The 13,120-nt window shown below is 39.4% G+C and overlaps 2 protein-coding genes across 4 annotated transcripts; both read right to left on the minus strand.

Annotated features, from left to right (window-relative positions):
• Window positions 1–1,070: 1,070 nt before the first annotated feature.
• Window positions 1,071–4,570, minus strand: psmd9 (proteasome 26S subunit, non-ATPase 9). Of its 3 annotated transcripts, XR_009673140.1 has the most exons (7): window positions 4,396–4,569; window positions 4,200–4,299; window positions 2,010–2,203; window positions 1,784–1,885; window positions 1,470–1,558; window positions 1,175–1,264; window positions 1,071–1,138 (listed from the first exon to the last, which is right to left on the minus strand). XR_009673140.1 is itself a non-coding variant. In XM_061038927.1 (6 exons), exons 1-6 carry the CDS (start codon window positions 4,519–4,521, stop codon window positions 1,237–1,239), a joined length of 636 nt encoding a protein of 211 aa, XP_060894910.1. In that variant the 5' UTR covers window positions 4,522–4,570; the 3' UTR covers window positions 1,071–1,236. The 3 variants fall into 3 exon arrangements, 2 of the variants coding, with proteins under 2 accessions (XP_060894910.1, XP_060894909.1); XM_061038927.1 differs by having other exon boundaries at window positions 1,071–1,264; window positions 4,200–4,296; window positions 4,396–4,570; XM_061038926.1 differs by having other exon boundaries at window positions 1,071–1,264; window positions 4,396–4,568.
• Window positions 4,571–6,154: 1,584 nt separating this feature from the next.
• On the minus strand, window positions 6,155–12,797 carry LOC132974696 (rab5 GDP/GTP exchange factor-like). Its single transcript, XM_061038928.1, has 9 exons — window positions 12,652–12,797; window positions 11,710–11,886; window positions 11,379–11,506; window positions 10,542–10,693; window positions 10,249–10,318; window positions 10,012–10,147; window positions 9,835–9,929; window positions 8,148–8,404; window positions 6,155–7,273 (listed from the first exon to the last, which is right to left on the minus strand). Exons 2-9 carry the CDS (start codon window positions 11,865–11,867, stop codon window positions 6,857–6,859), a joined length of 1,413 nt encoding a protein of 470 aa, XP_060894911.1. The 5' UTR covers window positions 11,868–11,886; window positions 12,652–12,797; the 3' UTR covers window positions 6,155–6,856.
• Between the last annotated feature and the right edge of the window lie 323 nt (window positions 12,798–13,120).

Raw genomic sequence — 13,120 nt, forward strand, 5'->3', positions numbered from 1 at the left:
TACTCTGAAGTGTTCAGCTCTGTTTTTTATTATCAATCAGTGTGATGTGTTGAGGTGGAAACATGTTTCTAAATGGATTCATTGAATCGTGTTCAGCTTTGAAACAAAAGTTTTAAACTTAAAGAAAACCAGAGGTGTGCGTCATGTATGGTCACAACCTGAAGAGAAAATCACGGGAGTTCACCCCAAAGAAATCCATCACATCTTTTTTTATAGCCTCCTTAAAAAGGGGGCGCACAAACTGACCACTAGGCCAATGGTTCCCAAAGTGGGGGTTGCAAGATTCCCTCCTAAAACATAGAAAAATCAAACTGATCTTGTCCTTTATTGAGAAAATTAATCTAAAAAAGGAGTTCTAGAGATGACGAGTGTTCTGCTTTCAGCGTTTCTTAGAATAAATTACTAAAATAATATTACGTGTTACATAATATAACGTGTTCGGGATGTTGTGTTTTGTGCTGTTGTAATGACACTATTCAGATAGTTGTAATAGTGTAAAACATTAAATGTTTTAAACACCTCCAGGGACACAAGGAGGTCCCCAGTGGCTAGCAGAGTTATTTTGGGTGAAAAATGTTGGAACCCCTGCACAAGTCTACCGCCACCGGTCCCCTTAATATTGTTTCCTCGGTTCATCATCTTACCAAGATTCCCTGACTTATTGTTATTCATCCTTCATGTCAATTGTCTTTTTACAGCTGCAGCACGGGTGAAGAGCCCAAGACAAATTTCTCACTTTGTGAGACAATAAAGTTAATCTTGAATCATGTTTCATTTTTTCCTCAAATTAAATTAAAAAAGCCTCGATCAGAGTTTTATTATTTTCCAAAGTCTCCCGTCATCGTGTTAATGTAAGATCATCACTGACTCACTGCAGAACATTCAAACTGTGTATATCCTGTGTTAACTCCCAATAATCCTAAATGTTGCTATAACAACAAAATAACTCACTGCACAAACACAAGTGAATGAAATGAATGCAGAGACTTTAAGTTAATCCATGTTCCTGAAGGCATCGACTCCTCAAGTGAACAACCAGGTGTGTGAACAGAAAAGATTCTTATGAGAGGTAAAGGAATGATTTTTTATTCAGTAGCTGTGTGTGTGTGTGTGTGTGTGTGTGTGTGTGTGTGTGTGTGTGTGTGTGTGTGTGTGTGTGTGTGTGTGTGAGCAGTATGTACAAAGTGTGTTTGAAACCATCCATGGTCTCACGGGGAAAGTGAGTGATGAGCGCGTTCATCGATGGATTGGAACAATGTTGCATCTGAAAAAGAAAACAACAAAAATTAGACGACTTTAATCCATCATGATATTTCTTATGATACAACACACTGGGCCTCTTTTTCCAGGACATTATCAGTGATCATTTAGCATCGTGCCAGTGCACCGATATGTTCCTTTCTGTGGAAGTCTGATTCCAAAGACGTGCAGTTTGGTGTGTGTGAATGAAGCTTTACTGAGTCACCTACCCCAGCAGACCTCTGCCTGACCATCTCTGTGGGGTCAGGCTCATCTGAGCTTTCTGGCCAGCCCGGATGACTGAGACGCGTAACGGCTTCTGCAAAACAGAGGTCAGAAACAAGATCACAAAAAGGAAATGATATTAAGTGTGTAACCAGAAATCAGAGGAGTAGAAATCAGTGACTATCTACTGTCCAAACTCTAAATTAAAGCATAAAAAGCCCAAAAATAAACCCTTAAAAAAAGTCCCAAATGATGAACATTTGTTTTATTGCTGCACCAAAACAAAAAAAAGTAATCGTAGATGATGTCAGTATCTTACCCCTTCACTGTGCTGTACCACGGATGCGATGTTCTGCAGGTTCTGGAAGTTCCCCGTGTTCACCGACCCAAACTCGATGACTTCATCGCCGACCCTGAGCCCCTTTTGGAAAGAAACAACAAAATGTTACTATAGAAACAAGTAAAGCTACACGGAAAGTCTTGAATTAGAAAAGATACATCTGAAACAACAGCCAGATCGGAGAGTAAAGCTGCCGTCTACTCACAGCTCCACAGGCAGGGGAGCCTTGGGTCACAGCATCCACCCGAGCAAACGGAGGAGGAAGAGTGACCTGAAGCTCCATGGCGTCGCCCCGAGCTCCAGCCTCGTCCTGCTCCCGCTTTGCTTTCTCTCGAGCGTGCAGTTTGTGCAGAGCTTCTTCGATCTCTACCATGATGGCCTTGTGATCATTCTGCAGGCCTGACGAACAGACAAACGAGCAAAAGTTGATTTTTAAATCTCAGTGTTTAGAAATCAAACTTATGAAAAGTGAGGTTAAAAAAATAAGTTAAAGCTCCTGTGAGGACATTTCAGTCTGTGTAGATTTGTGTTACTGGTATCATAGTTTCTTCACCGAAACATCAACATTTAAAAATAAAGCAACCCCTGTTGAGCTTACATATGTCACAAAAATCTATGCAAGTAAGGACAATTTAAATCGGTTTAGCACAAATATAAACTGCAGTACTCTTTTTTAACCGGCAGAGGGCGCTACATGATTACATAATTTTTAATTTGCACAAAAAAATATGCATTGTTAATTAGTAACACTACAACTCCCATATTAAAGTCTTTATATGTGATTTTTTGATCCAGCAGATGTCGCCCTTGAGCACCAGCATGAAACCAAAACAACTTGCGCTGCATTGTTGTGTTAGCATGCTAATGCTAGCGATCTTTATTATGCTCGTATCTTCACACTGCATGTAAATTTACCTGAAATGAGCGTGATCTAGAAACACAGTTTAGCAGTGAGTACAGTATGTTATTCTTCTTTTCTCTAGTCCCTCAATTAAACAACTTTTATACACGAGGGGAGGAGTCAGCCGGCCGTCCCGGCGATGTAAACAAAGTGAAGATAGGACTCTGAAAACATCACAGACAGTGGGACTCCGGTGTTACACCCATTGTAGACAGTCATGACTCAGAGTTATTTTCAGAGGATAAACTTCATTTATATTATATTTAAGTGTGAACAATCACAAAGACTTTAAATCGGTTTAGCACAAATATAAACTGCAGTACTCTTTTTTAACCAGTAGAGGGCGCTACATGATTACGTAATTTAGAATTTGCACAAAAAATTATGCAATAACAATACAACTCCCATATTAAAGAAAATAATAAAAATGTTATTTATATCACCTTTAAAAACAAGTTTACAAAGTGATTTCACTTACAACAAAATAATACAAGGAACAAAAACAACAACAAAAACCATCACAAGACCCTTTTTAAGAACCCATTGTATGAATGTGTTTTACTACATTAAGGTGACTTGTACAGTTGACTTTCAGTTGTGATAATACTTGAAGGAAACATTGCTGCCCTACAAAGGCAAAAGACCTGAACTCGCCAGAGTGCAGAACTGAGAAAAATGACTTTAAAGTCTTTTTGTTTTCCAGCCAAATGAGTTGCAGGCAGAATGTTGGAAATGTGGCAATTCTTTGTCTTTTTAATCAGGTTATTAATGTACATAAAAATCTTGAGCTCAAACATGACCTTTGACCCTTATTTGGAAGTTAAGGTACTCTGCCGTTGCATTGCCTGTACAATAATAAGAGGTCATGCCAACTAACATTGGGCAAAAGGCAGTAACTTCCATTTGTTAGCTCCCTTGGTTGCTGATCACTATATTAAATCAGTATATGATAATAATGATAACATATACATGAACTCTAGTGATCATGGCACAATTAAGTGCTTGATGACAGATATCAAAACAAAGACATAACACATTAACTCCACTGCAGTAAAACAGTAACTTCACTTTGATCCGCAGTAAAACAAAGGCAGAAGACCTTAACTCAGTTTGAGTATTCCTGAACGCTGCAGTACAAAGACAAAGACCCTGATGAGTGAAGTTACTCTGCTTTGGTTTCTCCAGGGCTTTTGGAAGTTAAGGCAAATACAACCTACTATTTTCTCAAAAAAACAACACAATTGACTCAAGATATTTGTCCACATGATAAAGCACATCTGTAATGTTCCAAAAATGACAAAAACTCATTGTTGAAAAAACTGAAGTTACTGCCTTTTGCCTTTGTAGGGCAGAATAGCTGCTTGGTCCTGTGTGCAGGAAGTTGTGATCATACTTTAATGAAACATTAGCTGCTTGGTCCTGTGTGCAGGAAGTTGTGATTAGTCTAACGTGACTTGTTATCAGTGAAAACATTAAAACATTTTATTAACTTACATGAAATATCGTGTCTCGCTGCTCTGATCTGGTATAAATTAACATCTGCTCTTGGGAAGCCCTCTTCGTCAACCAGAGGACCTTCAACCCCGACACCCTGCTGTGAACAGCACAAACATGTTTTCATATTTAATGTGTTTACGTGCAGGAGCTCCACAGTGACGTGTTTACGTTTTAAACTGTGAGACACACTTACGTCCTCCAAAACGTCGTAATACGCCTTTATTTGCTCTTCGATGTCATCTTTCTTTTTGACGAGGTTTGTAACGTCCTTCATGGATATTTCAGACTTTTCAGAGCTGTTTTCCTCTGTCATCTTCATGGCTGCTCACAACTCCAGGAAGAATTAAAACAGCGTACGTCCTGCGCCTGCGTCACCAGGGCGTCACGTAAATATCTGTGACGTCAGGCTTCTTCGTCTTTCTGGTTTATAGCAGTGTGGGCGCGAGGTTACTGCCCCCTACTGGACGAATTTAAAAGAAACAACAGGAGAATTTTTTTTATGCAAGAATACAGAATCAGAATCAGCTTTATTGGCCAGGTATGCTTAAACACACAAGGAATTTTACTTTGGTAAAATGTGCTCTCTTTGTACAAAGGTATAATATTAAATATCAACAATAAACACAAAAATAAACAAATAAGCAAAGACTAATATGTACAAGGCTAAATAGGATAATATAAGAATATAGTGCAGTGGTGAGTAGTGCAAAGATGCAAATAATACTTTATTGCAGGCTGTTTTACTTCATTACAACAAGATTTCATCACAAATTTTGTTCATCCTGGCACATTTTTATATAAATATATATATATATATATATATTTTAAACATACAAGAATACAACATGAAATAAAATACAAATAGATAAAAATCCAAAGAAAAGGTACAAAGAGAGAAAAGATAATTAAATTAAGATTTAGAGAAGAAAAAATTATACTAATAATAAAATATATATATATATATATATTAATAAAATTAAAATAAAACCGTAAATAGAATGGGGCGGGGGGGGGGGGGGGGGGGGGGGGGGAATGGGGGGTTGTTCCTTCATTACTCTCTTAATTTAATATAATTTAATTTACATACCTGTTATTATTCCACTTTATCTGTTTCCTTTATCCATTTATGCTAAAGTAAACATGAGGTAGTTTTCACAGTATTTACATTAAAAAGTGTGCGTATATGATAATTTAAATTAAATAATATATGTATATTCTGCTAAGAGAATTGTAACATTGTATATGTTCATTCACAGTGACAGTTTTGTTCCAGGGTTATTTCACAGCGACAGGTCTGACACTCTGTGACTGTTTAGATTCAGAGTGACAGCCTGGGGGAAGAAACTGTTCTTATGGCGTACAGTGTTCTGTAACGCTGTCCGGAGGGGAGGAGTTTGAAAAGTTTGTGTCCGGGGTGTGAGGAGTCTGCAGTGATACTACCTGCCCGTTTCCTGGACCGGGACTGGTATAAGCAGTGGTAATGAAAATAGACTTGTAGGTGGCAGTGCTATTTATTTAAGTGTTGTTTAATTACTTAAATACGTTTTCTTTACGTAGACCAGATTTTTGACATTTTCTTTAACTATTTATTCATTTTTTGGTTTTTCATAGTTAATATTTTTGTATCACTGCTAGCACCTGAGGTTATATAGGTAAGAAGGCAGGTAGAGGGCCAGCATGCACCTGGGTGCCAGCCGAGAGAGGTAGCAGGAGCTAGGATTTTCTTACTTTTTCTGTATGCTTGCATGCTTTTTGTCTCAAATAAAGCATCAAAAACACAGAGATTTTGCATGGACAAAGAATATCTTATCCCTGCATACACCACATGAAAATCAGCAAGTTAGTAAGAAGTTTAACTGTTTTCATACCCGATGTTTTAAACACGACTCAGGTTGGCGACATGTTCTATAAAAAAAAAAAGTGTCTGATCATAAAAAGAAAAAGACAACAAGTCATATTGGTAAATCATATGTCACTTTAATATCATATTTTATAAAATAATTACATAAAATCTTTAATCCTTTAATTTCTTCAGAATCCCTTCAATAGTTGTGAGCAGCGGGCACCTTCTGGAAACATACACAGACGGTAAAATGTGTGACAAATAGCTTTCACCCAGGTTTGTTATCTCTGTACAGACAATGAAGGCAGCTTATCGGGAACCGTTACACAGAACTGAAAAGAACATTTGAATGAACACACCCCCTGACCTGTTATCTAACATTTCTCTGGCAGTTTTAATTTCACAGTAATCTACAGACAGGCACGACGGTACACACTATTAAAAAAAGTGAATATCAAATAAGCCCTCCTTAAGTCTAAGGTGGCGTAAGTGCTGAGTACCCTGAGTGCTTTAATATTAATTATGATCTGTTTCTAAAACTCAACGTGTTTTTTTTTTTTTTTTTTAAATGGTCTTCACCTTGGAACGGGATACAAGTGCAACTCGTGTTTTAAAAACAGTCATTAAAAACTTCTCTGTGCTCAGCGACGCTGCCTTCTGTGAGACGTTTTCCTTCATGTTTCTGTGGTTTCAACTTGTGCAAGTGTGGCATCAGAATAAACATCGCTATTTGTATTGCAGCCTGAAAACGTTAGTGCTGATGATTGCAAAGAGTCAAGTACCAGGTTAGGTGTTTTTAATATTAATATGGCTAACAGTCTGTGTCTTTTGGACCTGCCTGTTTATCCTTAAGCACCAGCACAGACGGCTCCTCGTTAGCCCCCTGCTTCGATGCGTTACTGGATGAGGATGAAGTATCTAGTGAGAGCTCAGTCTGAGCCGTAATCTCCTTCTGCACGAGAGCAAACTGGGCCGTCGCTTCATCCAGCTGGAAATGAACTGCTTGGACCCACTCCTGTAGCTGCATGTTGAGAGCATCCATCCCCTGGTCCAGCTTCTCCTGTCTGCCCTGTAGCTCTTGTATCAGGTGTTGTGTGTCGTTAGCGATCTGCAGCCTCTTGGTCCTGACGGCAGGAGCACGCTGACGCAGCATGTAGCCGTCGAACTCTTCTGGACTAAGGTTGAGTGCTGGTCCGTCCAGCTTTTCAATGAAGGCCACCGCACAAGACTAAGATGGGGGGGGGGGGGGGGGGGAACATGGGAAAAGGCATGAGTGACCAGCAGACATTGTTAGCGTGTGTCCCCCCCCCCCCCCCCCCCCCACGATTGATTACATCCCACAGAAATGTATGATGACTATGTTTTGTTTTCTTGCTTTTGTTTTCAGCCAAGATCATTTCATCCGCCCAATACAGAGTCCAGTTAAATCACTTTATGTTATAGTTATATATTTCACCACTCCTTTTTTTTATACTAGCTGTCGATTATAAGCGTGGCTTAAGTTATCACCTAATCATAATTATGTTTCGCAAACTTTTTCTTTGCTGTTTGTTGATTCACAGCAGTAAATGGAAATTATTTTCAGCCGTTAGTCTGTTAAGGACAGTTGGGCACACGAGGCAGAACTGAAACAAGCACTGCATTAAGAAAAAGGCTTTCCACTGATAGGTCACATGAAGTGTCAATTTATCTTGCCACTCTCTGCACATACTGTCTCAATTCCCTGCAGTTTACTTCATCACTCATTCATTTTGTACTTGTATATACCCCCTATTTTTATTTATCTTATCTAATCTATTCTGTTTAATGTGTATTTTGACCTTTCTTGTCTGTGCTGCTGCAATGCCTGAATTTCCCCTCTGGGGATCAATAAAGTCTTATCCTATCCTAATGTCGTGTCTGTGACAATATTTTGGTTATTTTGCTCCACTAGTTAAGATGAAAGTCACGTCCCTGTGGTGCAAACAAAAACTGAAACAACCCAAGTTAAAAACTGACTATTCTTATGTATGATTCAGTGTGGATTCAAACTCATAAACATAGCAGGTGCAACATGCCACATGGTGTGTAACGCTGGATGAGTAAGTGGGCTATAAACGTACCAAATTTGTGAAATAGTAGCCGCTCTCTCCGGCCATCAGACTGTGAGGGAGTCCAAAGCGAATCACGTACTGCATGTTGGAGTGAAGGCGAGGCGGATTGGCCTTCAGCACCACATAGATCAGGCCTGACAGGAAGTCGTCGGCGTTGGCGGGCTCACTGTTCGAGGAGGAGAGCGCTTCAAAGACATGTTGACTGCATTTGGACACACATGCAAGTTTGTCCTGCGGCGCTCTTTTGGCGTCCATTTCAATTATGGCTGTTAAAAAAAACAAAATGAACAACTCAGTCAAAATAATGAAGATTCAGTATAAGACAAAACAAACATGGTACTCATCATGTTCACTTTACTCCTTTAAACTCATCATGGTCTGATGAGTTTAAAGGAGTAATTCAACATTTGGGAAAACACCTGCATTATCTATACAGGCTCACAGAGGAACTGAAGAAAACCCCCGCTGTCATTGGACGAAAGGTGGTTTATGATATGATACGACATGACAACACAATATGATATGATACTCTTATTTGTCCCATTAGGAATGTTTATCTTGGACTCAATGGAATGGCAATACACAAGATATACCTGGATTTGTTTTTCTCTCTGAAGAAATAACAAAAGCAACGTCGGTTAAAAGTCAAATGCACATAGGCCAAATGTCCCACTTCTAAAGACAGCCTGCAGCACAATGTCAACATGAACACGAAGAGAAGCACATACCAATGAAAACCACACACAACAGAATGTACTCTGTATAAGACACAACATAACTAAGAGAAAAGGGCAAGCATACAGGATACTATTCCACAACCCATACAGCCTTAAGAACCATTATTCAAAATTATGATCGAGGCAAAGACACCACTCAAAGACACCACTCAAAGGCACCACTGAAAGACACCACTTGCAGGAATTTTTTCACTTCTGTTTGAGAACAATAAATCAATCAAAGTCGATCTTGAAGGATTCTTCAAGTTGGGCCTGGTGGGTTCATTAATTAATTGGGTTAAATTGAGACTGGATGAGATTTCCTTCAGGTAATCAGAGCTTTTGGTCAACCAATCCAAGTTTAGATCACCCATAACTATGATTTCAGAGTTTGTATACTGAGAGAGTAATTCAGCTAGACAGTCAATAGACCTAGTTTCAGCTGATGGGGGTCTATAAATCCCTATTATAACAAATTAATTATTTGACCCCTCATTTACCTTTAAAGCTATAAATTCAAAGCAATTAGGCACAGAAACTGCATGTAAAACAGAAAAACACATGCACAGGGAGAACATTTAAAGTCCACACAAAAAGGCCCCTGAGCCGTCGGGGATTCAGACCGTGAAAGCTTCTGTGAGGCAACAGCGTAAAGCCCCCTTTGTATAATACCTGCCTCTGTATTTGTACATTTTCTGGTGTATATTATTTTTTTCTGTTTCTTTATTAGATTTCTATTTTGATTTAAACAGTTTTCTCCATTTCAATTTCCTTTATATTTATTCACCTGTTTAAATGGAGCAAACTCACAAAAGACGTCCCTACACATGGAGTGACAATAAACATCTTGAATCTTGAACTGGGTGATATGACTACAATACAAATCTTCTCATCTAACTCTCTTCCAGGAAGCAAAAAAAGCACATTTCCCCAAAATGTTGAATTCTTTCCTTCAGTCTGCCTCTTGTGAATCACCTCACCTGTTATCGCCGGTAGAAAGGGGTCGCCCGTGACCGGAGTCTGTTTATCAGGAAAAGGCACACTCAGCATCTGTGGAGTTACCCAGCTTAAGGAGCTGCACAGAGTGTAAAGCAGGGTGTTAGATTAGATGTTTTGATCACATAAAAGAAATCGTGTCTCTTTTATATGAGGATTACCGTATCCTCCTCTGGAGAATGAGGTCCTTCTGTTCATCGTCACAGCTGTCGTGGCAGAAAACCCATTTGTGCAGCCGAGTCATTATAAGCTTCTCCACATGCTCCATGATCTGAGTGACCTGAGCCTCAGGGAAAGCTGGAATTAAAAAAACAAACTCAAAAGTCATTAAATACCATCATGATATCAGCAAAGGCAGCTCCAAAGAAAATAAAATTTGAAAAAAAGTTCATACTCACTGCTAAAATATTCAGCAAAAGACTGGTAGAAATCTTGCACGAGGTCTGACTGCTTCTGAACCGGGAGATGCTGCAGAGACAAGAATCAAAGATCACACAGCTGTGATATATCATTCAGTAAATGGTCACTGGACTTGAGCTTGTATTGCTCTTTACTACTTGGGTTTCAGAGTCTTGCCCAAGGACACATCAGACATGTGGCTGCAGGAGCTGGAGATCAACCCCCCCCCCACTTTCCACAGAGCCACCGCCTCCCCAGCAGAGTAATGAGAATTCATCAAACAGATACGTACATGATAAGCCTCCATTGTGTTGAGGAAAGCTGTACATCTGGACTGCAAGCGCTGAGAGGAAGGGCTTCGTAGTATCTTTAGGAAACCTGGAAAATCCCGGGGCTCGAGGCTCTGAAAGGCTTTTAACACGTTTGCATGGCTTTCTGGAGACTCTGCAGGGACAAAATAAAAAAGGTTGTTATCTATGAAAATACATTCATGTTCTTTTAACTGAAACATTCATAATCAAAGAGACTCCATTTTTTAACTTGCTCAATCACTACAAGGGGACCAAAGATCACCAGAGACACCCTGGTTCTTTCACAGGCAGCAGTTCATTTTATCAGACTGGTTGTTAGATTTATTATAATATCACTTTCACCATTATAAGGGCACTTCTCTACACACACAGGCCCAAGGGAGCCTTTCTGTGTGATGGACAATAAAGGAAATTACCTGGTATTTACTGGATTTTTATCTTATTTCATAACTAGATATTATGTCCTCAGGTTGCTCGGATGTTAAGTAACTGGGGGGAAATCTTATTAAACAGCGTTGGTAAGTAATGCACATTAACAAAGCACATTCAAAATTTAGAAAAATCTGAATCTGCTTGTTGTCAAATCATGTTTGTTCTGCCTGACAGTTCCCTCAAGACAATGGGGACGTCACAACCTAACAACAAAAACAACCTTCTGTTCTGCTACCTGACTCAGCAGTTTGGAGTGTTTATATTCAAGCCATTAATTTATTTTTTCTATTGTATTTAGTTTTATTTTACCTTCAGATAACATAGCTAGCATTATAGCAGATAATTCTTTTGACTGGATGGAGTCGAGATCAACTGAACTCGTCTACCTTGACGTTTGGGAGGCGATGGGTTGCCCCAGAAGAGTCTCCTCATCGTGTTGATGCGACGACCTTTCTCAGTACTTTTCTTCTCCTCGAATTTGGAGAAGGTGAGCGGAGTTCCATCATTGGTCGACCTGCAAGAAATAAAAACATTTGGCATCAAAAATAAACACAATTTGAACTAATAACACTTCAGTTAACCTGAGCTCGATCGTTTTAGAAGACAGTAAACACAACCATCTTGTTATTTTGCCTTTAATCTTGTAGAAGCTGACTGAAGTATAATAAAGTAGAAGCTTTCTTACGTCTGAGTGAAACTGATAATCGACGGTTTTACCTCGTGTCCTGTCTCTGGTCAGCAGCTGGACGTGCCCGCTCTCTCCAGCACTTGGAGCAGAAACCTTGCCACGCAGGGTTTCCATAATAACCACAGGCGTTCTTGCAGAGCAGCTCCTGCTGAGAAACTCTGATTCCTCTTTGCTTATCAGTCCACATTGTAGGATCTTGAATACTTCTGTAAGAAAAAGATTTCATGTCAACCACAAAGTCTAACATACTCTACAGGCCCATTGTAACGCCCAAGTTAATCCAGTTTGTCTCTCCTGTCCAGCTGTTTAAAGGTTTATGTAGATGCAGCGATGAACACTCGTCAAAGGTCATATGAAAAATACAAGTACTTTAACATAAAACAGAATATTTGTATGTATAATAATAACACAAGAGGAATAAAAGTTAAATTTATCAAGTCGTTTTTCTGCCAGTAGCTTCAAAAGTAAGTTTCCACTCATAATTGTCATGGATAAATGTTTGAGCTACATACCCCCTCATAAAGAAAAACAAATTAAGAGTCTTTTACCCTCTTTATCCTGCAGAAGTTCTTTCTCCTGTAGAGTATTTACATCCTTTAAACTCTCTTTTAAGACTGGTTTAAGCTGTTTGGAAACATTTTCACAACATCTAAAGCAGCCCAGAAGCCTAACAGAAGCTGAATTACACTTTACACTGTTGAACTTTGGATCATATTCCCATATTGAGAGAACAATTAGAGTTTCTGAAAGTTGATTAAAGTGTTGGCTAACGCTGTTAGCTGTTAGCTGGTTGGCTGACAGTCAGCTGAGGGGATCAGAGAACCGGCGGCTAATGTTAGCTTACATCGTGTGGGTAAAACTCAAGAGTCAAACTGTTTACACGTAAATTACACCGACGAACGAATTCAGATTGTGTCGCAGTTTGGAAACTACACTCATGAAGTTGTTTTAATGATTAAAGTGCTCCTCACCTGTCAGCAGTACGTTAATTGACCGTCGAGCGCTTCCTCCTTATTCATGAGAGCAACGCATCCGGGTACTTTCCCCAAACGATGCCGGCCCCGCCCCTTTCTCTTTAACAGTTTAAATCCTGTCGTAACTTAGAAACATCGACGATGAAACACCACTTCTCCCTCCGTCGATGGGTTTCACGTTTTGAACGAAAAGTGGGAAAGTTTTTTTTACTGAATTAAAAAAACAAAAACTTGATCCGACCAAAGCAGGCCACAAATCAGCTGCTTCAATCAAAACCCGTGAAACCGGAAAAGCGTCGTGGAAACAGAAAAGAAAAGTGGAAGCGTTGTTGTTGTTTTCAAAAAGCACAACCCTCTCTGTGAGTTTTATCGGGTTACTGCTTCAAATAGCATTTAATAAAAAATAAAATAATATGTGAATTCCCCCTGGTGGGCGGACGAACTTTGTTGCCGATACACTTTATTA

Source organism: Labrus mixtus, chromosome 5 (genome assembly GCF_963584025.1).
Source record: "Labrus mixtus chromosome 5, fLabMix1.1, whole genome shotgun sequence".
In the NCBI taxonomy this organism is placed as follows: Eukaryota; Metazoa; Chordata; class Actinopteri; order Labriformes; family Labridae; genus Labrus; species Labrus mixtus.